This window comes from Balearica regulorum, chromosome 16 (assembly GCF_011004875.1).
Source record: "Balearica regulorum gibbericeps isolate bBalReg1 chromosome 16, bBalReg1.pri, whole genome shotgun sequence".
Classification (NCBI taxonomy): domain Eukaryota; kingdom Metazoa; phylum Chordata; class Aves; order Gruiformes; family Gruidae; genus Balearica; species Balearica regulorum.
The window spans coordinates 10427327-10450633 of NC_046199.1; the positions used below are offsets into that span (position 1 = coordinate 10427327).

General features: G+C 44.3%; 1 protein-coding gene across 1 annotated transcript; it reads left to right on the plus strand.

The window, feature by feature from the left end:
• The first annotated feature begins 985 nt into the window (after positions 1–985).
• Positions 986–23307, plus strand: CHRNA4 (cholinergic receptor nicotinic alpha 4 subunit). The gene is made up of 6 exons (XM_010307010.2): positions 986–1516; positions 2785–2936; positions 6168–6212; positions 6304–6413; positions 15604–16984; positions 22719–23307. The coding sequence occupies exons 1-6, from the start codon at positions 1456–1458 to the stop codon at positions 22842–22844; spliced, it is 1875 nt and encodes a 624-aa protein (XP_010305312.1). The 5' UTR covers positions 986–1455; the 3' UTR covers positions 22845–23307.

The following is a 23307-nucleotide window of genomic DNA, read 5'->3' on the forward strand; positions in this document are numbered from 1 at the left end:
AAGGCTGACAACTGTTGAGGAAGAGATGAGACAAGACAAGACAAGACAAGACGAGTTTGGTACTACACTGATGATATTTATAATCTCACTACAGACCTAATTTCTCCTGTGGTTTTAATCCTTCCCATTTTCAGCCAGCAATCTATTATATTGGAAGATGTTTGAGATGCTTTGGGAGTAGGGAAATTATTATACATAAAATATGTAGCTAGTATTATTAGAACAGACTTTGATTAATTTTGCAGCTGACAAAATTACCTCTGCCTGAAAATGAAATCCATTTGCTATCCGTGTGGAAGTAATTGTGTTAATATCAAAGCTAGTTTTAAAATGAAACGGAGAGGGCTCTACTCCATGTCCCCTGTGTGAGGAATCAGGGATAAGAGGTGAAGGGCTAGAGCTAACACAAAGAATCATCCTTTCCTCCACAAAAAGTCTTTATGACTTCAACAGAGTTATTTAAGTATATTTAAGGTACATTCAAGCATATAGATATATTCAAGTAACCTCTTGCCTCAGTCTCACCTTTGATCTGCATATTGCCTATGGGTAGAGACTAATAACTTGTATTTGTACTGTGTGTTTGTACAGCACCAAGCACAGCAGAGCCCTGTTCTCATGGGCAGGTTCATCAGTCCAATAACTGTCAACACCAAAGGTGCCCAGGCCAGAAATATCTCTCAAGTTAATTACCCTGTTAGTCTACAGGAATGATTTTGAAAAGCACTTGGACAAGATTAAACAGACAGCTTTTGTTAAGTAAGAACCGTTTGGGCTTCAGGTGCTGTAAAGATCCCAGATGGCCCCATATTCACCACCTCTGCCTGCAGCTGGGGTCTGGATCTCCCCTTTTATTTCTCATGCTAAAAGTTTTCCTCCCTGCAGCCTGTTTGCTGGAGTGCACAGATTCTCTCCTCCTCCTCCTCCTAAGCAGGAGGTGGGCAGGTCTATCTACGTTAAATACACAAACATACTGTGCTCCCTCTCTGCTCCACCAAGGGCTGGTGTGAGCATTGGTGGCCCATCAGCAGCAAAATCTGAGCAAAGGCTGCCCAAAGGGCTGGGGGAAGGGTGAAAGCAGCAGCAGCAACAAATAAACCGAGCAGCCAAGCCACCCTGTAGGAAAGGGCAGAGGAGTAAGCAGGAGAGCCCAGGCAAGCTGTGCATTTCATGTCTCTGTACAGGAGCTTTCTGCAGCCCTTACGCATCTCTTGCAAGTATATGTGCATCGGTGTCCCAGGGAAGAGCATCCCTCCAGGAGGAAGATCTGCAAATCAGTCAGAAGAGAAAAGAAACAACAAACAAACCACCAGCTATTATCCCTTCCCAGAGGCAGGTGAGAGGCAGAGAGAGAAAGGAGTTTAGGGGAATGAAGCTGGAGGATCCAGAGACTCAGAGAGGAAAAGTTGCCCTGACGGGAGACTCTGCGTACTAGTGCCCAAGCTCTGCTCCACAATGGGATTTCTCGTGTCTAAAGGAAACCTCCTTCTCCTGCTGTGTGCCAGCATCTTCCCTGGTAAGTTTGAGAACGCTTTTCTTCCCCTGCTCTGCTCTTTAGCTCTTTCCTCCCTTAGCCCTCTCAAAGGCATGCTGCACAGACCGGTCCCTCTCAGCAAGGAGTTTCTCCCACTCCTGCATCCTCCTGCCCCACCGTTGCAGGTCCCCTAAATACCAGTCTCTGCTGAGCAAGGCTTTGCTTTTATTTTCTGCTCCTTGCCTGATCTGATGGGGAAAGGGTTAAAGCCGCGGTGGGGAAGGGGACAGGAGGGACAATACAGGCAGGGGCTCAGCATCCTGCTTCTTGCCTGGGTTTTTCTTCCCTGAGTAAAGTGTGTTAATGTGTCTCCGGGCTACAGCTCCGGCTGGGGAGAGCACAGCCAGCGCTCAGCTAATGCTTCCCTTTGTATAATCCAGGGCAGCTACAGACTAAGTAGGAGCCATATTCCACGAGGGATGCGGGGAGAGCCCCCGGCTCCCTCTCCCCGCCGTCTATGGTGGAGGATGCATCTGCTGCAGCCGGCACAGGAGCGCAGCTCCCCCGGCAGCCCCCTGGAAGAAGGGTGGCTTTAATTTTTAATAACCAACAGGCACCTCCGACGGTTCCTGTAGTGTACGTGCAGGGTCAGGGCTGCTCTTTGCAGCCTCCAACTTTTAAAGTCATTATTGAGGGAAACTGCGCTCTTGTTAACCAATTTGTGTTCTCCCCCATCCCCTTCCACACTCATCATTTTTGTGAAAGACCAGCTATGAAGGTTAGTTTGAAGAGCTGAATTTCAATCTGCTTTTTTTTTTTGTTCTCTGATGCATTTGATGCCAGTTTTTGTGTGTAAATCTGATCCAAAATCCCTATCTCCCAGCAGGAGGCTGCTTTTTCCTTTTTGCCTTGTCCTTCTAGCATCCCTTTTTCCTGCTTGCAGACTTCAGTGCTAGAAACCTGCCGTGAAGTGGCCGTAAAAATTAAACCAGATTCAGAGGAGAATGACAAGTGTAGTGTTTTTCAAATGGTTTTACTGATGCCCCCACTTTCTGCAGACCAATCCAGCTCTGCAGTAGAAACCCCACATTGGGAATTGGCCGCGATGAGCGAACAGAGTGAGAAATACATGGTAATGCTTGGGGGAGTGGGGAGGCAAGTCACCAAGGTGGCATCACCCGCCCATGTGTCCCTACTTACCTGTCACTGGGGTTAGCCCGGGGCTCCCCCGCAGAGAAGGCTCTAGCTATACCGGCGCTTGGAGTTGCACATGTTTTTTCACGCTGCCGTGCCCCATGCCTTCCCTGCAGCCTTTGGCCATGTGGAAACCCGAGCCCATGCAGAGGAGCGTCTCCTGAAGAAACTCTTCTCTGGTTATAACAAGTGGTCCCGCCCCGTTGCCAACATTTCCGATGTTGTCCTCGTCCGCTTCGGCTTGTCCATTGCCCAGCTCATTGACGTTGTAAGTGCAACCTGTTCGTGCAACAAGTGGCCAAGATTAACCAGGTCGGGGCTTGGGGAGAGGCTGCTGGTGCGTGTGGGGTTTACTGGCTGATCCAGGGTCAGGTTGGGAAGACTTTGTTCTCAGTAGAGAAGAGTTATCACACAGATAGCTCTGCTGGAACGAGGGATGACTCATGTGAGTAGTTGGTCATCAAAGAGGATCCTTTATTCTTCATTTACTATAGGCAAAATCCCAAATTCCTTATCAAAACCAGAGGGACCGATCACAGCAGAGCAGTGCAGCAGCTCGTATAAATGCCAGAGAGACCTGGCTAAGGAAAAAAACCAAATAGCTGACTTGGAATTTCAGCCATAACTATTAAGGCTAATTTACACAAGCTAACAGAACAGTGGTTTATGCATCTCTGGAAGATAGCTTGCCTGAAGAGCTTTCTGCAAATGAAAGTTTTGAGGGTTTTAGCTAAGCTAGCAGTTATTAACAAGAAAATTGTTTCTGAATGTTTGCTCAAACAGAAGTTACGCACATGCAAACTGAATATGCTATGTATAAAACAGAGTGATTTGCACTCGGGACTGACGCGCACTGAAATAGTATTTAAAGGATTGCTCTATCACGGTGTGTTGGGGTCAAGTGTTGAATCCAAAGGAGATCCCTGCAGGGCTGCAGATGTTAAGCACACACACACAGGCTTTCTAGCTTGTGCAGATCTTGCTCCCACTTCTCCCTCCTGTCCTGTCCCTCTTCAGTGTTCGTGAAGATGCACATCTCTTGAACAAGTATCGGCCTCACTTTTGGAGGCTGTCTCTGTCACTTTTACTGTATTCATGTGGCAGAGTAAAAGCGGGTGATAACAGAAAGTGTAAGGCAACTTAAAGACATTACTGGTGTGGGAAAATCATAACAGATGAGTCTCTACAACATTTTATATTTTAAGATAGTTTAGAGATGCAGAGGAAACACAGGCGAGGTGATACGAGCGGTGGTAAATTAAAGACACTGGTGGCTAGAGAGTTGCATCGCCTGGTGCGCAGGTCATCAGCTTCCAGCTTTGCAGCACAGAAACGGTTTTACACGCCCCTCCTCTCTCTTACATCAGCCTGAGGGATCCAGGGCTGTTTGCAGTTGCTAATGTTGAAGTTGTACAGTTCTCATCTGAATAATTGATAAGACTAAAGATGAGACATTAGTGACTGTGGAGGCTTGAGAGAGACTTTCCATTATGCAGCTGCTGAATCGTGGAAGGGTGGGATCGATACACCTGCTTCATAGTGCTTTTCCCAGTTTACTTAAGAAGAATTAATCTTCTTAAAAATCATGTCAGTGGTTAGAAGTGCAACTAGCAGGCAGTTCTGTGCCAGGGCTGGTGGGTACAGCTGGAGGAGAGCTCTCATCCCCTCCTGCCCCAGTCTGTGTGGCTGGGGACTGATGACACCCCCCCCCACCACCACAGCACTTCCACTGTCTCCCCCTTCCTGACAGTGACACTGTTTTGGTGCAAACCCCTGTGCAATTGTTAGACCTGACATTCAGCTCCCAACGACAAGAAGTCTGAAAGAGAAATCAGAGCCATATTCAAACTCCAGTTCCTGCTGACAAAAGCTGGGAGTAGGGGAACAAAAATCAATGTGGAACTCTACATTCCCGCATGTCCTTACGTCACCCTGGTGTCCTGAGGGTTTTCTGAGCCCAGAAAAAAGTGGTAAGGGATCAAGCATGTGTCCAGGAGCAGCCACTGAGAAACACATTTGGACACCTAAGTCCATGTCTCTGCAGGACCTTGTGTGCTGCGTGCACCTTGAGAAAAGAGGCCAGGCAGTGCAACACCACCACCGGCTGCAGAATCACCCTCTGTCCTCTGGGCTGTTTCCGTGCAGAAGTCAGCCGTGCAGGTGGAGGAGGCAGTCTGTCATCAGCACATTGCAAACCCCCTATGAGATAAACCCATGGAACTAGAGTCATGCTTCGCTTGGGTCAGGAGGATGGCAGACCCCTCAGGAGTAGCGATGGGCAGGAGTTTCCACCAAGGGTCTGCACCGAGCCAAGAAGGAAAATTCCAGTAAAAGGTAGCACCTGCGAGACTGGGATTCCCAGTGCAGGGACTGTGGTGGAGACCCTCTGATGCTTGAATTACAAAGTGGTAGGAGAAGCAGATGCTCAAGGACTGGTCCAGCTCAGGGCATGGCAGCCTCCTCCAGTGGCATTCCTGATCTCTCACCTGCAACCAAGGAAGCAGTTGCATTTTTTTTCCTTTCTTTGTTGCTCATTTGAATGTTTTTTGTATTCTTCCTTCTTCCGTGTGCTTCTGGTCCCTAGCCCTCAGATGAGGGTACCTCTGGTCAGGTTTTACACTTGATGCCACAACAGCAATGAGGAGGCTCAGCAAGGGAGACACATAGCCTTGCCATGGATCTCCTGGCTTTTAATGTTCAGAATTAATCCTAAACTGCCGCAAGAACAAGGTTAATGATGAGCAGTTTGCTTCCAAATGAGCCCTGTCAATTGAGCTGGTTTTGATGCCAGACCAAAGGAAGAGAGAAAAGAAGCAAAGACACAAATAAGCTCTGAGCTCTAGTGTGACACTTAAATTGGACCAGAACTAGGCTCTGCCCCACATAATTCATCTTAGTTATTTACACAGGGGTTGTAAAAAGCATGCAAGGCAAGCAGCAAGCAGTAATTAATTCTGCTACAGTATTGCCATCATTGTATCTACCTTGCATTATTTAAAAGTATAGACAGTTCTACCTTTCCATACTATTTGTACTTAGAGTTGGGGAAAAATTCTACCAATTGACAGCATGGGTGTACACCAGACTGTTGAAAAGTTAGTGTCAGCAGAGTAGCTTGGGTTTGTTCACAAAAGCCAATCCATAGTGCTCTAAGTTCATGTATTTGGTAAAAGGAGAAATACTGTGGAGCTCTTTCCTCTGCCTGTCCCCATCATCCTAGGCTGAATCAATCAGCACCAAGGAAAATCCCAATAAATTCAAGCCCATCTGCTCACAAGATTGCTTAGGTGCAGGCTCAGCTGTTCAGTGGTATCAGGCAGCTGTGCCCTGTCCCATGTTAAATGACAGAAACATCTGCTTTTTATTTCTGAGATGGAACTTATATTTATTGCAGAGGTGATTTATAATTACAGAAATGAAGTACAATTAAGAGAAATTCAATGAGTTCCCTGGGATGCTTCATCTCCTTCTGTAACCAATATCTGATCTTGCATTTCAGGATGAGAAAAATCAAATGATGACCACGAACGTGTGGGTGAAGCAGGTGGGTGCACCACAATATGTGCTTTCCCATGTTCCTTTTCAGTTTTGCAATCTGAACTCTCCCAGCTTTGTAACCGCCTCATTTTTGACAGGAGTGGCATGACTACAAGCTACGCTGGGACCCCCAAGAATATGAAAACGTCACATCCATCCGGATCCCCTCGGAGCTCATCTGGAGGCCAGATATTGTCCTCTACAACAAGTGAGTGTGAGCACTGTGACCAGAGGGCAAAGCCATCCTTGAAAATTTTCTCTGCCTGTGGCGTCAAGGTGCTTCTTGCAATTGTCCCCCCTTGTTCTGTTCTCTGTGGTTGAAGTCCATGTAGATTCTCATATCTGTACCAGACGTGCCTTAAATGACATGACTAACATTCATCACAAGGGCTTTTTTCTCCTAATGACCCTTTCTTTGGACAGCAAGTTTTGCTGGGGGATGCCAGGTATTGTTTTCTCTTCACATGTCAAAGACACAATTAGGTTGGATTCGAGCTTTCAGTCCTCTTCAATTTATTTTCACCAAGGAGCTCTCCCCTAATTCATCACCATCAAGTGGAAAAGCCAGTTACTGAGGATGGGCTTAAATAAGGAAAATATGCTGAGACATGTCAGACTTGTGGGTCTGCAAATGCAGGTTTCAGGTCAAGCCAATACCATTCTAGAATTATTCTTAAATATGTATTTATTTCCAATCCCGAATGCTTGAAATCTGTCTCTTGTATGGACACTTCCTAGGGAGCAGGTGGTGGTTTTCTTTACGTCCTTCAGAGGCTTTTGATATTCTTAGAAAGACTGTCCAAGTGCCAAGGCTGTTTTCTCCTTGGCTTATCATACCAGAGCTCTCCAGTCTCCTACAATGTAGGATATTCCATCTCCCTTCCCAGCACAGGCTCCAGACAAAACACTTGCAGCAAGCATCAAACAAAAACATCTTTGTACGTGGCTAACACTCAGAGAAAACACTCACAACAGAAGCCAGGCTCAGTTTTAATAAACAGTTGCCTGGTTCTAGTTTGATATGATTTTGCTTTTGTTTTAAAAAAAGAAAATGGCTGAGGGAGGAATCTGTCCAGGGGATTGTGAGCTTTGGCCACTATGGAAATTGTTATCTTTCCCATTAGCTTGTCTCTGATCCTCAGTGCCGTGGAGTGATTGCAAACCTCTTGGAAATCAGTGCATCCTCACATAGCACCTTTCAGAGATTAGACCAATTGAAATAACAGGTTCACAGGCACTTGGACCTTCCTATCCTACAGGGACACGCTCTGAACATGAATATTCTAAGTGCCTCACATTGCAGCCAAGAAAGGTGTTCACAGCTTCCACTGGAAAAAATTAATGTCCTTGTCCTTCTCATTGCTTAATTAATGACAATAGTAAGGATTATTTTCAGAGCTTCTGATGGTTGTTGTGGTGGACTATAGTGCCAAAGGAAATAGTGCTACACAAATCTCCATTGTCTATGGGACCTTTATGCTTTAAATCACCCATTTGCTGGAGCTGCTGGTACACAAAAGCCTGATGTGTCATCTCTGCATCTACTCCCTTGGTTCACCATGCTTACCACAGTTGATGAGCATGGTCCATGCAAGGAGGGCCCTAGCACTACAGAAGGAGGTTTTGGTATCCTTTTCTAGGATAGGATTTTCTAGTGCACCAACTCCCTACATCCAAGCTGCTTCTCTCCGTTTATCCATGCTTACTATTAATAATCGTACATTCCTCTGTTGGTTGTCAGAAGTCTATCATGCATTTTTAATTGGTTACTTTATCCATGAATTAAACATGGATGTAGGCGCCAACCACTAGCCAGTCAGTAACAGTTTTCCATTAATTCTATATCTCTTTACTGCTATATTTGCCTATGCTCTTTCATACAGTCTTGTGTAGACTGTTTTCTACTGTGGGATATACTTTTCTAGCTGTCTTCTTACTAAACACATCTGAAGCTGCAGTCATTATCTTAGTTGCACTGCTCTAACAATCAGGTTTTGTGGTTTTTAGAGGTTGCAGGACAAGGCAGGGCAAATGCAATGCATGCAAGGCAAAATCTGTAGCATGGTGGGACACCGAGATGAGGCTCTTCTGCATGGCAGCTCACCAACTGCATAACCAGTGTTTCTTTTTGTGGGCATCTCAGCTAGAAATGTTTCAGAAAGGCTTTGCAAAGACAGTGACTAGACCTGGATGATACTAACAAGGACTTCGTTTCGTATTTTACATGTATATGTATTTTCAGAGGGAATTTAAAGTATTTGCACAGAAATTTCGGTCCCTAAGAACAAGAGAATTGTGTGCAGAGGCCTTGGTGGAAGACAGAGAGAGGCCACACCAGCCTTTTGCACTGTTCAGGCTTTTAATGTGAGTTATTTATTGCTTACCGCATGCTCTGGCAGAAGTATGGTATTTCTGTTTGGGATGGTATCCTTTGGAAAAAAAACTTTCTGGACAGGAGATTATACAAATGCTTCTTTTGTTTTCATCTTGGGGTAAATATAGAAATGGTGAAATTTAAATTGATTTGAGATTTACATCTTTAAGGAAACCTAACCCCTTGTTGTGAGGTTATTCTCATATCTAAGCTCATTATTGTCAAAAACTTCCATTTATCCACTCTAGAGGCCCAAATTAAATCAGTAAACTCAGCTGGTTCAGCCTAGAGAGTATATGTAGTTGTCAACATTCATAAGGAATCTAAAACCAAATTAATATTCTACAGGGAAATTAATATGCTGTTGAATTTTCAGGCTTGATGAGATAAGTTCCAAGGCTCTGTAAATAGTTTCTACTAAATGTGACAAAACATATGTATAACAGAGGAATATGAGTTAATAGTGAAGCAACAAAGCCTCTTCTTGTCTGCCAAGAAGGCCAGCTGTTCCTTATCTGAGGCTGTAAAGGCTCTTCAGACACCACCAAATCATTTATAAATGAATTATCTAATCCTCTGCATTGACTTATTCTCATTTATGAATGGACTTTAAGCACATTTTAGTTTTCCTTTGTATATTTAAAGTAAAAAAAATTTTTTTTGTCTAATCAGGGAATAAGCTCTTGGGGATGCATTTCTTCCCCCCCCCCCCCCCCCCCCCTTCACCACCACTGTGTTGAGCCATTTGGACCCCATGCAACGTAGAAACTCCCGAGGAGAAAACCCTGAAACAGCAGGTTTGCAATCAGGTGCACCAGCTAAAGGCTGCCCAGAGGAATGGGCAAGACCCTGTCCTTGATCTTAATGGCTGGGCAGGGAACTTGAAATGTGTGCTTCGCTGGCTAGTTTTCAACTGCATATTCATGACGGCATCATAGCCTTTGTCTTCTCTAGCCTGATGATTGTAAAACCTGGGAAGAAGCTACTGGGAACATTCAGACTTCAAAATTTTCTTTTTTTTCAAAGTTTTCTGGTGTTAGGGTGTTAGCTGTTCCAAAAAGTAATCCCTGTCTTAGCCTCCATAGTCACAAAAAAAAAAAAAAAAAAAAAAGAATAAAAGACAAGATCATACATGAAGGGAGTTCAAATACAACTTTCTGTAATTAGGAGAGGAAATATCTTGAGGAATTCACCCAGTCATGGACACAAAGGATTACTGGACTGGGTTAGAAGATCTTCTGGCAGGCAGCTTTTGAAAATCATGAGAAAGCAGAGTTCTTTTGAACTATACTACAGTGGCTTGTTCTTTTGAACTATACTATGATGTTTACAACCAGTGAGACTTATGGAGTAACACTGGTTTCCTGACTCATCCCAACGCTGTTTGGAGCAGAAATACCAAAAGATGCCCTAGTCTAACCTTTAAATTATTGGAAACATTCTTGACATTTTTCTTTGTGTGTGTATGTGTGCATGTGCACAGATCTTGTCATTTAGCACCAGATTGTACTTATGATAGGCCCATAACCGCTATTTCACAGTTAAGCCTTCCTGATTCTTCTGGGAGTTTAAATGACTATGTTCCTAGAGAGGAATTATTTCTCTAGATGCCTCTGAGGTTTGCTGCCGAGCTCTATCCAGTAATACAGGAATTGCTAGAAAGAAATCTGTAAGAGGGATCTCTCTCATGGGCTGTTGCTGTGTTAGCGTCCAAGGACTTCTCCTACCACTACTCTAAGAACAGAGCTAGAGTTTTGCCTCCAAAGTGCTGACCAGGATGATGCTTGGCAAAGGGAAGAATTGAAGCAAAATGTACAAATTCAGGACTGTTAGAGCCTTCTGACAAACTTGTGCTCATTTCATTGGTGTAGCACAGCCATTTCTCAGACAGATGCCTGTTTTACTGAGGAACAATCAAAATATCGGTTACCACTGATTTCTAAACATCTGAAGCAAGCAAAAGCTGGGATGTGATCTAAAGAAGTACACATCAGTGCACAAACACCTCCATCTATGCACCCAAGATGTTTTGTACCCAAGTTGCCGAGACCTTGGAGATATTTAAAACCCAACTGGTCAAGGTCCTGATCCTCTTGTAGCTGACCCTACTTTGAGGAGGAAGTTTGGACGAGACAATCTCCAGAGGTCCCTTCCAACCTGTAGATTTGTAGTTATCATTTTGGTAGCACAAAACAATTGCTAAACAAAATATTCTCTGGTTTGCCTTGGGAGAGTACTTTAATGTGACCATTACAGAAGCATCTCTTTAATGTGTACCAAAAGGGTGCAGGATACATTCTTTAAAGGGGTCTCGAAACTGCAGTTTTTCTTGGTTACTGCTGTTCAATGAAAAATGCTTTAAATGAGGACGTTCTAGCTATATCCATATATCTATATAGCTAATTTTCAGGCTTTTAAAGCTCTGTTTGGATTTAAATTCTGTCATCAGAAATTAAAATAAATGTGTGCCTCATTTACATGCATTCTGAAAACATTTAATTTTGTGAGATGATGTATGTCCCAACTGCAGGGAAAATAGAAACTGTCAAAGAAAAAAAAAAAAAGGATTCTCCACCAGCAGAGCTTTTTAATGAAATATGGTTGATGACTTCCAGTAAAAAAAAAAATGCCTTTCTTGAACCCTTATAAGCTTAGAAGATTTTAGAAGAGCAGCATTTATTCTCAAAATGAGGAATCAAAGGCTGCAGAGCACAGCAGTGCTATTTCCTTTGGCAAAAAAATAAGCGACTGTCTTCTCTCTTTATCGGTGCGCACTGTTGTATTCGACATGAAAATACAAGAGCTCCAGTACTTTATTACTGACAGATTTTTAGAGCTGTCAGGCCAGAGTAATCAGGAGAGCCTGACTATCTTAATTCTCAAGTTCTTGTTGTGATGTTTACCTTGCACTCGCTCCTTCTTCTAAATGGTTTTTCATGACAACTGTCACAACACAGTGGTCTAGACTGAACGAGATGAAAATATACTACCACTATAAGGGAATGACTGCAGATTTTCTCCATCCCACTATATCAGATCTCCCACCTTCCTGTCTATGGAAATATTCACGTTATACAGGCAGGGCTGTCTGCACATCTTGGCCAGGAATGGCTTTTCCCACAGCAGAGCTTTCCACAAGAAAACAGGGTTTCCCCAATCTCATAACTGCAGAATTCATCTGCAGCCGGTTGTCTCAACTTCATCCCCTGGAGGAGATTGGGGAAAGGCTTTGGAAAACCGTCAACAGCAGGTGACCTTGTTTGCTCCCTCCCTCATGTCAAGAGGAGCAGAATGAAAGCCTCACCCAGGGTGAAAGCATCTCTCTAGGTTCACTCTGCATTGGCAGGGCACCAACAAGCATAGCTTCCAATCTAGTAAGCATATGCTTCAAGGTCCAGTGTGGGTGGTAAGCTTGGGGAAGGAGGTAAAAATATATGTACACAGGGAGGGTTAAGACAACTGCAAACACTGCCTTTGCACGATATAGCTGGCTTGGATACAGTCTATGTACAACAGCATGGCTAATTTACCCTGCTTACAAACTGCTCAGATATCTCTACGTTGAACTGCAATGGGATGTTCAAACATGCCCAGTAAAGCCAGGAATTACTTCACAGCCTTGTTAGGTTGGTGAGGGAAAAGCAGGAGGATCCTAGGGTGTTTTATGGCTGCTCAGAGTCACTAGGTGACTCTCAAATGCAAGAAACTATTCTGTTCTTGGTTTCACTCCTGCCATGGCTCTGCAGCCAAAATCCAGCTTGGAAGGCAGTGCCGGTGTTATTTGTAATAATGTGTGAGCTGAAGAGGACCCAGGATGAGGCTGGGTTTTTTAGGCAAGCAATTAAAAAATATCTTCCTCATCAAAGCAGCAGATCAGTTACGGAAATAATTGGCACACAAGATGTGCGGCATCACACTGGTTACATCTACGCTTACAGGAGAGGCATGTGGCTAGTCACGCAGAGACTGCAAAACCGCCAGACGAGACGTTTCTGGGAATGAAACACAATTACCTGAATTATTATTGTTCCTGGATGCATTTTTAGCAAAAGTTTCATGTTCTTTTCCAACAGTTTTCAGAAAGAAAAACACACACCTGTGGTGTTTACCCAACCACTTACACATTGCTCTAAGAAGGGAAACACTAGTGGATGCTCATTATCACTTTTCTGTAATATGAGTCGAATTATAAACATATTGTTCCATTAATGAATGATTTAATCATGCCTCAGAGATCTCATTAAATGCAGAATTGGATTCCAAATGTCTACTGAGATTTAGAAAGAAAACCACTGAGAACAGCAAACACTGGACTGTCACTTGCTGTGCATGTTTCACGCCTCAATCTGGCTTTAGAGTGCAGGCAAAACCCAGGAGAATAAAAAAAGATGGTTTTCATCCAAAGCAAGTGGTCCTAGAGTGTAAATTAGATTTAAGAAAGAAGAGGTAAGAAAGGAGTTGAGTGCATGGTACAATGGCATTGCTTGGTTTTATTTGTGTTGGAGTAAAACACAATGGTGGTTTTGCCTTGATCCCTTTGAGATAGCAGTCTGGGTTTGTACATATTTTTAGCTTTCCTGTCTTAAAAAAAAGGGGGCATTTTAAAGCTTTAGAAAAAGTCCAGTTCAGAGGTCAAAAAGCACTGGGTCCTTTTGTGTTCTTCTGTTTTTCCAAAATCTGCCACAAAGAGCAAAGGCTTTCCATTATAGAAACAAAGAAGAGTTTAGTAAAAACTCAGTTCTCCACCACAAACAATAATTCTGAGTTTATTTTTCCGTGAATTCAACCAACCTGGAAATTTGTCTCAAAAGACAAAGATCTGGGCTGCGATCCTGGGGTTGGGTGTACGTGCCATCTCTGCCCAGATACCATGTTAGCCAAGACGTCTCACTGAGGGCCAGATCCTGCCACTGTTTCCCAAAACAAGCAATACTACACCAGTCTCACTGGAAGCCAGTGTTGTCATGGACTGACGAGGATGTTTTCCAGGGCAAGAGGAAATATCAAAATGTCTTAATTTTTCCACTTTTGCATATGAAACAACAGATGGTGTCCTAGAGAAATATATTTAGGGAAGTTCCTCTGCCTTCTGCACCTTGAGGGACCCCACCGGATTGTCCCCATGCTATTTATCTTGCTGCTGGTGAGGAAGAGGAGAGGCATGACCCCTGTGCACCCCGTCGCTGTACGGCTGCTGTCACGGCACATCTGAGCGCTGAAGCAGCAGAGCGGGGCCGAGGGAGTTTGCCGACTGCTGGGAAAGCAGCTGCAGGCTGGATCGGCTCCAGCCGGGAGGGCTGGGCAGGAGCAGAGAGCTTTCTATCTGTACCAGCCTGAATAATTCATCTCAAGTTTTTAGTAGAAGCTCTCCTTCCCCTGCTCAGCTTCCCCTTTGCTTAGCAGTGTTGCTGTTTCCCACTCAGCATCACACAACAAGTTCTTCCTCCGTATCCCTGAGCTCTGTGGCGGCTCCAGCCGGGTGTGTAAGACGGTCCCCAATTCCCTCCCTGCTTTTTGGATGCTCTTTTCTCTATTCCTGTAGCTAGACTTGAGGGCATTGCTCTACAAACAGATTCCACCTGCTTTTTTCAGTTGGGATTTCATCCTTTCAGACATTTGCTCAGGGTGAAAAAGAATCGCAGGTCTATCCAAAGCTCACCCACATTTTAAGGCTGCTTGTACCAGGGTGTTTAATCCAGGATGCGACTGTCCAAGGACACCAAAATCCTCTGTCTGCAAGTCGAAATCAAGGGACAGAGAGGGGTTGAAATCTCAGCCAGTCATTGCACAAAGAGGCTGCAGATGTAGGGGCTTCGCTCATTTTCAGGTGAAGGTGTAATTTTGCAATTTAAACATCCAGTCTCCATCACGATGACTATTTGAACAACGCGATGTGCTGCTCGTGCAGCTGTGTAGGCTTCAGTTTTGCCTCTTTGTTTAAGCTAACGCAGGCTGCAGATCCTGCAGACACTGCCTGGAGGAAGGATGTTGCTGTAGAGAAGGTACCTGTGGACTTGGCCCCAGATGTGGAGTTCAAGTGTCACAGTCCACATGTCTCCCCACTGAGAGCGGGGGAGGAACAGGGCATGGCATAGCCATGCAGGGCATTAATTACCTGCTGCACTAATTGAATCTATTAATGAGCTAATTTATTTCTGTGGCCTCCACACATGGAGGCAAGCGGCAGGTTCAGCGTTCGATGTGTAGTAGCAGAGCCGTGGGTGTGAGGAAAGAGCGAAGCTGCGGCTGGTGATGCTGAGGCTGGTGGAGGACAGGGCTGTCTCCAGGGCTGGGGATCCCATCCCCACAGTTCCTCAGTCTCCCTCCTTTCTCCAGCACTGTTACAGATCGAGTATGCCATTCCCTGGTGGTCTTTCTTTGCCCAAATCCCCAGAGCACTTGCTTCTCCTCTTGCCTTTTTTGATCTCCTTCACTTACGTCCCAGTCACCATGATGAGCTGGAAGCAGCCGGTGTCACGGGTGCAAGGCACAATGCTGCAGGAAATCGGTGTGCTTTTCACACACTGCCCAGCTGAGAAAAGCAGATCCAAACAAAAAAAAAAAAAAAAAAGAAAATCTGTTTATGCAATAGCTTTTTCACTGCCTGGAAACCTGAGTTGTTACCTCTTTATCTTAGACCAGAACACAGATCCCGACTGAGAGTCCCTGTAAGAAGACACTGTAAAAGACAGCTCTCTTCCTGACTGGGAAAGCAAGAGATTAACTTTCATTATTCCTATTAGCAGGATGTTCTTGCTGTTTTCCATGTAAGAGACTGAATGATTACCCAACACTGTTTCTTTCATAGCAGCTGTCACAATTAATTCTGCAGAGCCCACAGCCACACTCCCTGATAGTGGTTCCTCCCACCTCTCTAAAGCAAACTCAACCCTTCCCAGGGCATTTATGAGACACCTTCAAGGAAAACTTTGTGTACATTCACCTCAAGGGCCTGACTTACAAAAGGTAAGTTGAGAAGTCCCAGAGAAGCCTCAGTCTTTTTTTATCTTCTATCTCTCCGCAGTGCTGATGGTGACTTTGCAGTCACCCACCTGACCAAGGCCCACCTGTTCTATGATGGGAGAATTAAATGGATGCCACCTGCCATCTACAAAAGCTCCTGCAGCATCGATGTTACCTTCTTCCCCTTTGACCAGCAAAACTGCACAATGAAGTTTGGCTCCTGGACCTATGACAAAGCCAAGATAGACTTGGTGAGCATGCACAGTCATGTGGACCAGCTGGACTACTGGGAGAGCGGGGAATGGGTCATCATCAATGCTGTGGGCAATTACAACAGCAAGAAATACGAATGCTGCACAGAGATCTACCCTGATATAACTTATTCCTTCATTATCCGGAGGCTGCCACTGTTCTACACAATCAATCTGATCATCCCCTGCCTGCTGATCTCCTGCCTGACTGTCCTGGTCTTCTACTTGCCCTCCGAGTGTGGAGAAAAGATAACCTTGTGCATCTCTGTGCTACTGTCCCTCACTGTGTTCCTGCTGCTCATCACAGAGATCATCCCATCTACCTCCTTAGTCATCCCCCTGATAGGAGAGTATCTTCTCTTCACCATGATATTTGTTACCTTGTCTATCATCATCACTGTCTTTGTTCTCAATGTGCACCATCGTTCCCCGCGCACCCATACGATGCCTGACTGGGTGAGGAGGATCTTCCTTGACATTGTCCCACGCCTCCTCTTCATGAAACGTCCCTCTGCAGTGAAAGACAATTGCAAGAAGCTCATTGAATCCATGCACAAAATAACCAACACGCCAAGGCTTTGGTCTGAGGCTGACGTGGAGCCCAACTTCACTACCTCATCTTCCCCCAGCCCCCAGAGTAATGAGCCATCACCCACATCTTCCTTCTGTGCCCACCTCGAGGACCCAACCAAGCCTCAGCCTATCTGCAAATCCCCTTCTGGACAGTACTCTGTGCTGCACCCAGAGCCTGTACAGGTGACCTGCTCCTCTCCACAACCCTCATGCCACCCCCTGAGTGACACCCAGACCACCTCCATCTTGAAAGGCCGATCATTAAGTGTTCAGCAGATGTACAGCCCCAATAAGGCAGAGGAAGGAAGCATCCGCTGTAGGTCCCGGAGCATCCAGTATTGCTACCTGCAGGAGGACTCTTCCCAGACCAATGGCCAATCCACTGGCTCTCCAGCATCGCAGCGGTGCCACCTAAATGAAGAGCAGCCCCAGCACAAGCCCTCTCAGTGCAAGTGTAAATGCAAGAAGAGCGAGACAGCCGGCACACCAGCTCCAGGCAGCAAGACTCACAGTGCCAAAGAGCAACACCTGGTGTTGATGTCCCCAGCCCTGAAGCTGGCAGTGGAAGGGGTTCATTACATCGCAGACCACCTGCGAGCAGAAGATGCGGATTTCTCAGTAAGTATGCTAACTTAGCCTTCTTTCCTCGGGTAAGAAAAAACTCCTCTGCTAAGGAAGCCCCACTAAACCTGGGGCTACACAGAGAGAATACACGCTGATGCAGGCTCAGCCATCCCTGATATTGTGGCTTTTGAACACATCGGTCACTGCAGGCACAGCTGGAGAATTTGTCCTTGGGGTCTTGGCAGGCATGTAGGCCAAGGGTGTAGCACAACCAGACCATGCTCAGGGCTGCTCTAGAACAATAGGATTCTCCAGCAGAAAAGAGGAGTGAAGTTGTTGTTAGGTAGGAAGAAAGCAGCTAAGATTGTGAGAGAGACCCAAAAAGCAGTCATCTGGTGGGAACGTAGCACACATTCTTTACAGAGAAGCCTCTGACAGACAGGGAATTCACACTCTATTTTCTATTAAGCATTGAGTCTGGCTACTGAGCCTGGGAAAGCAAATTCCCAAAATAGGTTGTGGATGTGGGAAGCATGTAGTAGCGTGGGGATGTTGCAGGGTATGTTTAGCCCTGAGTGATGTGATTCCTCATTAGTGGACTTCCACTGGAGCAGTTGGCTCTGTGTAGGAAGGTGGGTGGACAGACAAATTTCACACTTACTCTGAAGGGGTAAATATGGCTACAAATAGAGAAGGAAAGTAGAGACTGAACGAATTTCTTTTAATGGAGATGGTGATACACGTACAAATGCCACATCTTTTCACACCTCTTCCCCTGCAATACTATGCATACAGGGTGCTAGCTAATTATGGCCATAATGAAGGAAGTGACAAGATAACCTGAAGTTAGTATCCTTGCTAAAGAAAAGTCTTATCTAGCTTTTCCTAGAGGGATCCATCAGCAAAAGGTATTTTTTCAGCTGTGCTTGCAGTTTGGTTTCTCAAGATTTAGAGTCAATGCAAGTCATAGTGCTTTTATGCAAGACTTCCTGGGCATGAGGAGTGTCTTTATATTTGCATTTTTCACAGCACTGAGCACTCAGCAGCAGCAACAAAAGATTAAGTGCTACTGTCCATTTATATGCTCTGTGGTACCTTAGTTTGAGAGGCCTGTAATGTATTTCACTTCACAACATCCCTTTAAGGAAGTAACTGTTTATTCCTCATGTTGAGGAGTGACAGCCAAAATACAGAGAAGAGGTGACCTGTTCAAGGTGACAGAACAAATCTGTGGCAGAGATGGGCTGTGAATCCCCATCTTCATTAGCTGACAGCCCAGCACACTTTGCCGGGCTAAAGCACTTCACAAGCACATTAGGAGCGCCGGAATTAAACTCTGCTCTCTCCTCCTAGCAATAATCACAAGTAAACCCCTGGAAGTCAGTTGATTTTAACTCACTTGTTTCCCCATGGTACAAATGAAAGAATATTACACCAATAATACTTCCCATTGCAACTGATTGTCTGCAAAGCTTGTTGTTATCATCAAGAACTGAGTCAATGAATATCTTGGGTCCTTTCCTTTTAATCCATGATTGCAACTTTCTTTAAAATGAAAACAGTGTTCAGGGGCCATGAATTTTCTTCCTATACCTTCCACTACTCTTCCCTCTTGAAATGAAGCAATTATCCTGAGGAGAAAGCTATTTACAGCACTAAATATCAAAAGCAGAAGAAAAGGAGCAGTTTTGAGGGCTCTAACCAGACCTCCTGCCTCCAGCCTGCAAGCAAAAGCACCAGGAAAACATCCAGCGATGAGCGGAGCAGGGTCACCCCCAGGACCACCAACGCCCCAGGCTCCCCAGGAAGACGCTGCAATCCTGCCTGCCGTTTTCTGCTCTTTCACAGCAGTTGTGGCTGGCACGGTAGGCAGAGGTTGGGTTTTCAGATCTGGGGGGAATAATTGCTGACCCTAGTTGGAGGCTATTCTATTTTTCTTTTTCTGGGTCCAAGTAATGTCAAATGGGAAAGTGCATTTTTTTCTCCAGGTGGGAATGACAATGAAGAAGGAAACATGATCTTCTGGAATTGAAATTTACTGTAAGGAGCAGAACTGTTCTAATAAAATGAGAATTTATTGGGGAAAAATCAGTACTCAGAAATTTGCTTTCATCTTAAAATCGAATTGTGACATTTCTTCACGGAAGTCTTCAACAAATCTATCAGCAGGCACCTCTGATGCAGGTGCAGCCCTAGACACAGCTCACTGTCTCTTGGGTAATTTTTTTGGACATGCACCTTCCCAGAATGAGAAAAGAGCTTTTTTTGGAGTTTCTGTCTTTTTTCTAAAGCACCATTGCCACGGGGGCAGTGCTTCTAAATTAAAAGTAAATAGCTCATTTAATTAAGTGCTTCAGCAAAGAGAAAATGGGACATGCAAGAGGCAGTTGTTTGTTACAAAAAGATATCTGCAAACTATATAAGCACAATGGTACACTGGGGAAAATGCAAGACCAAATTTTCCCAGCATATGATAGAAATGCCATTAGAAATTAATTACAGACTGAGAAGCAAAACAAGTTGCATGTCACACACAAGCCAAAATAACCAGAAACCAACAGCACCATCTGGAAAGCCTGTTGTCCTCATGCCTTTGTGCACCTCCGGACTCCTCTAATAAGAAGACTTTGAAGACTGCTTAAAAATAAAATTGGAGAGAATGTAGCTGAGGGGGAGGAAACACAGGATAATCTCAGTGGTTTATTTTTAACAAAGCAAAATAAAACCTCCCGGGACTGCTCTAATCTGTGTTGCAGGCTCTGGGTCCTGGGGATCAGATGTTACCAAGGCATCTCAACCCTCCACTCAAATCCTGGGGCAGGATGCCCTGTTCCCACTGCTCAGACCTGCAAGGAGCTGGACAAGGGAAGAGCTGCAGTTTCCCTCACTTTTTTGGAATTTGGGGGTGGGGAAGTCAGCTGGTTCCTGTCCCTGATCCTTTCCCAAAAATAGTTTTGAGTGAGCTTCTTAAAAACTAATCAAAATACAGCTCAGGAGTCGGGGTGGCAGATGTTGACAGCTGCATAGATGTTGTCAGAGAAGCCTCTGCGGATCATGCTCCACGTGAGATGCTGGGCCACAGGGAAACGCTACAGTGCTGTCAGAAAACAAAACAAAACAAAACAACCAAATAATTTTCTTTTCCTCCTCTTTTTTTTTTTTTTTTTTCATTGTCTCTCCATAATGTCCAATTTCATCCTTCTGTGCTCTCGGTCTGAAGCTGGATATTGATTTTGCAAACATCTGATGTATTCCCGGCCATCATTTGCAAGATTGGCTGAGTATTTATGCATACACCATTACATTGGAAAGCAAATTTCTGTTCAACTTTTCAAGTTGTTCCTCTTCTCCCATTTCCCCCTTCATTTCTCAAAGAGAAACTCATCTAGGTTCTTGTCTTTGCATGAGCTAGCACTTACTTTTACTAGCATGAATACTCAAAAAAGCTTATTTTTCCAGAATGGGGCACTCAATACAGCTTTCCAGTTGGACATAAGATGGCAAATTTCAGATTTTCTTTACACATTGCTTGCATCATGAGACACTAATCCCATGAATACAATCGTCCAGAGCTTGCTTAGCTGCCCTAAGACTCAGTCCAACTCTCAGCAAGTGATGAATAGATCAGAAAACATCTACAGCAAAGGGGAGTTATCCACTGAGAACTTATGCTTGGGATGAGAGAATTCCTTTTGATTTCAAGGGTCACTATTTCTTTTACTCACCCCAATTATTGATGGGTGTGCTAAGGGCTGTACAATCATAAAACAATATGGTTTCGCCCCAGAAGGTAACAAGCTTCAGGATGAACTTCTATTCGTTTACGTCTGCCTATTGAATAGTAAAGGCCTGCTTAAGTTGGTGCTAATTTTAAAGGGAATAAAATTATCCACTGCACAAAAATATTTAATCGATTCTTACTGTTTTGAAAATGTTCAGGTATTCCTCAATTTTAAGATGCTTTGTTCAAAGAACAAATTGTAGGAAAATATGATATGGTCTCCAGCGCGTGCCTCGCTTCCCAATTTACGAAGATGCTCACTGAGCCAAGGTGCTGGAGCAATACCAGATGATTTAAAGGCTTAACCAAGCAGTCCACATGGCAAATAGTGAGAGGTGTAGTTTTGCTGGCGTTGCTTCAGCTGAACGTTGTCTGCACTGAGACACAGAATGCCAATATGTACTTTGCAAATATATTGGAAGATTCATGATCAGTTTGTGAAGGGTTCAGCACACCAAAATAAGGTAAATGCACATACTTTACCTGCAAGGAATAATTCTCTCAGCTCAATAAAATGTCACAACATTGGCCATGGAAGCCTCTCCCTTTGACACATCATGATTCCTCTGTACCACCCACAAGGTATAAGATAAAGTTCAGTGGTGCATCCATGACTGATGAAGAAAGAGAAGACTAGAGGTGAGTTTACAGAGTCACTGTGTTGTGCTCAGAGCTTGTTTGTTTGGTGCTTGGCAGATCATAATATTTTAGGACCTGAAGTTGCCACTATACCTGTGAAAATATCATCTGCTGCAAATGGCTATTTTTTTTATATTTGGTTTGCTTCCTTTACCAAAATGAATTTTCAGCATAATCAGCAAATCCTTAACAAACCAAAAAATCAAGCCAGACCTCTTAAAAATCATGTTTTAGCTCACGCCTACTATTCTCTGCTACTCCCTTATTATTATCTCTGTTTAAAGCAAACCTAGGATCTGTGGATGAAAAGACCATTAGTGTTACATTATTATTGTATTGTGCTTTTCACTCATGCTTCAGCCCAATGTACATGGCAGTTCTGGGCACAGTGAAACCACTGTTTGCTCGGGGTCACGGACTGGAAGGTGCAGTAAAGCAGCCGCAGCAAAGCTCAGCCTTGGCTTTGCTGTCTCCTCCTTACACCACGCTCCTGACTTGCTGCAATCACAAAGAGGTTTGAGCTAGCTCCTGCTGAGATTTTTTTCCTAAAGAGTAAGGCAGTATGCCAAATTTCAGCCCTCGGGTCTATTAATCACCAAGTGGTATACTGTAGGAAATTATAATGGGTACAGCCATATCAAATAAAACTTTGCCATCTGACCAGTCCTCTTCTTGGGAAGAAATTAATAACAGCAATGTAATAAAAGAGGTTTTCATATGTATGTGGTTTTTTACTTAATGAAATAGCCATTTACAATTCTTGCCTGATGGTATTAATAAGCACTAAACTTCCCCAGAGAGGAATTGCTGGAAGATCCTCCCACAGCAAGACAAAAGTGGGGGGAAAAAACAGGGTGAGGAAGACTACTTCTTTTATTTGCTGGTTCATTTTCAGTGCTTACTCACACAAAGCTGTAAATCTCTTCGCAGAAAGAGTTTGGCTTCATTAATCTGTAAGCAAATCTGTTTACGAGCACAGGGAAACGAAGAATTTCTTCCCCCCCCTCCCAGTTTGACTTGCAGCCTCGTTTACACACCCAATTACAGCTGTTGCTCATGGAAAATGGGATAGTGAGTGTGCAGATGAGCTTAATTATCCATGGGTGTATGTCATCCCTGGGGAGCTGTGAACAGAGTTTGCAATTGCACACGCACACCCACGCAGTCTGGGAATCTGTCTTCCACATCAGTGGTTTTTAGAATAAATCTTTGCCATTATATAGGACCACTAAATGAAAGCGAGACCTTCCCCTCCTATCTCTGGACTTACATTAAAATATCCTATTTTGGAGTAAAGCACTAATAGCCTTCATAAGTTTTAATCTCAAATAAATGTTAATAATTGGCCTTTTGTCTTTGTGTTCCCAGGTGAAAGAAGACTGGAAGTACGTTGCAATGGTCATTGACAGGATCTTTCTCTGGATGTTCATCATTGTGTGTTTGCTGGGAACTGTTGGTCTCTTCCTTCCGCCGTGGCTGGCAGGAATGATCTAAATATAGCACCAGAAGGAAGAAAGTATATCCCACTCTATGGATTTTAGTTCACCTGGAAGGAGGGGAGCGGAGAAATGGAGGCAGCCCTTTGAATAATTTACTGCCTGTCCGCGCTTGAGTTGCTCCAGAGCTCTCTGGGAATACTTTCCGAGGTCACATCATTTTGCCAAGCCATTTTCATCTCCTCCATCTAATTTAGGGGAAAAGTTCTTATTAAAGTCTGTACATAGCATGGTGGCATTCATTGGCATATACTCAGCGATGTAAGAACACAAGCTTGTTCCCTAAAGCAGCACATAAAGAGGCTTCGCATCTACAAACCAGCCCCTGGCAAATTAGCTCCAGTCGTCTTCAGAGGTCTCAGTGTGCCCTGCCTAGTAATTTTGCCCTGTCAAGCTGAAGTGGTTCAGGACTGCGTGTCCTTGTATGAGTCATTTTATAAATAAAGTTCCAGATTTTGGGC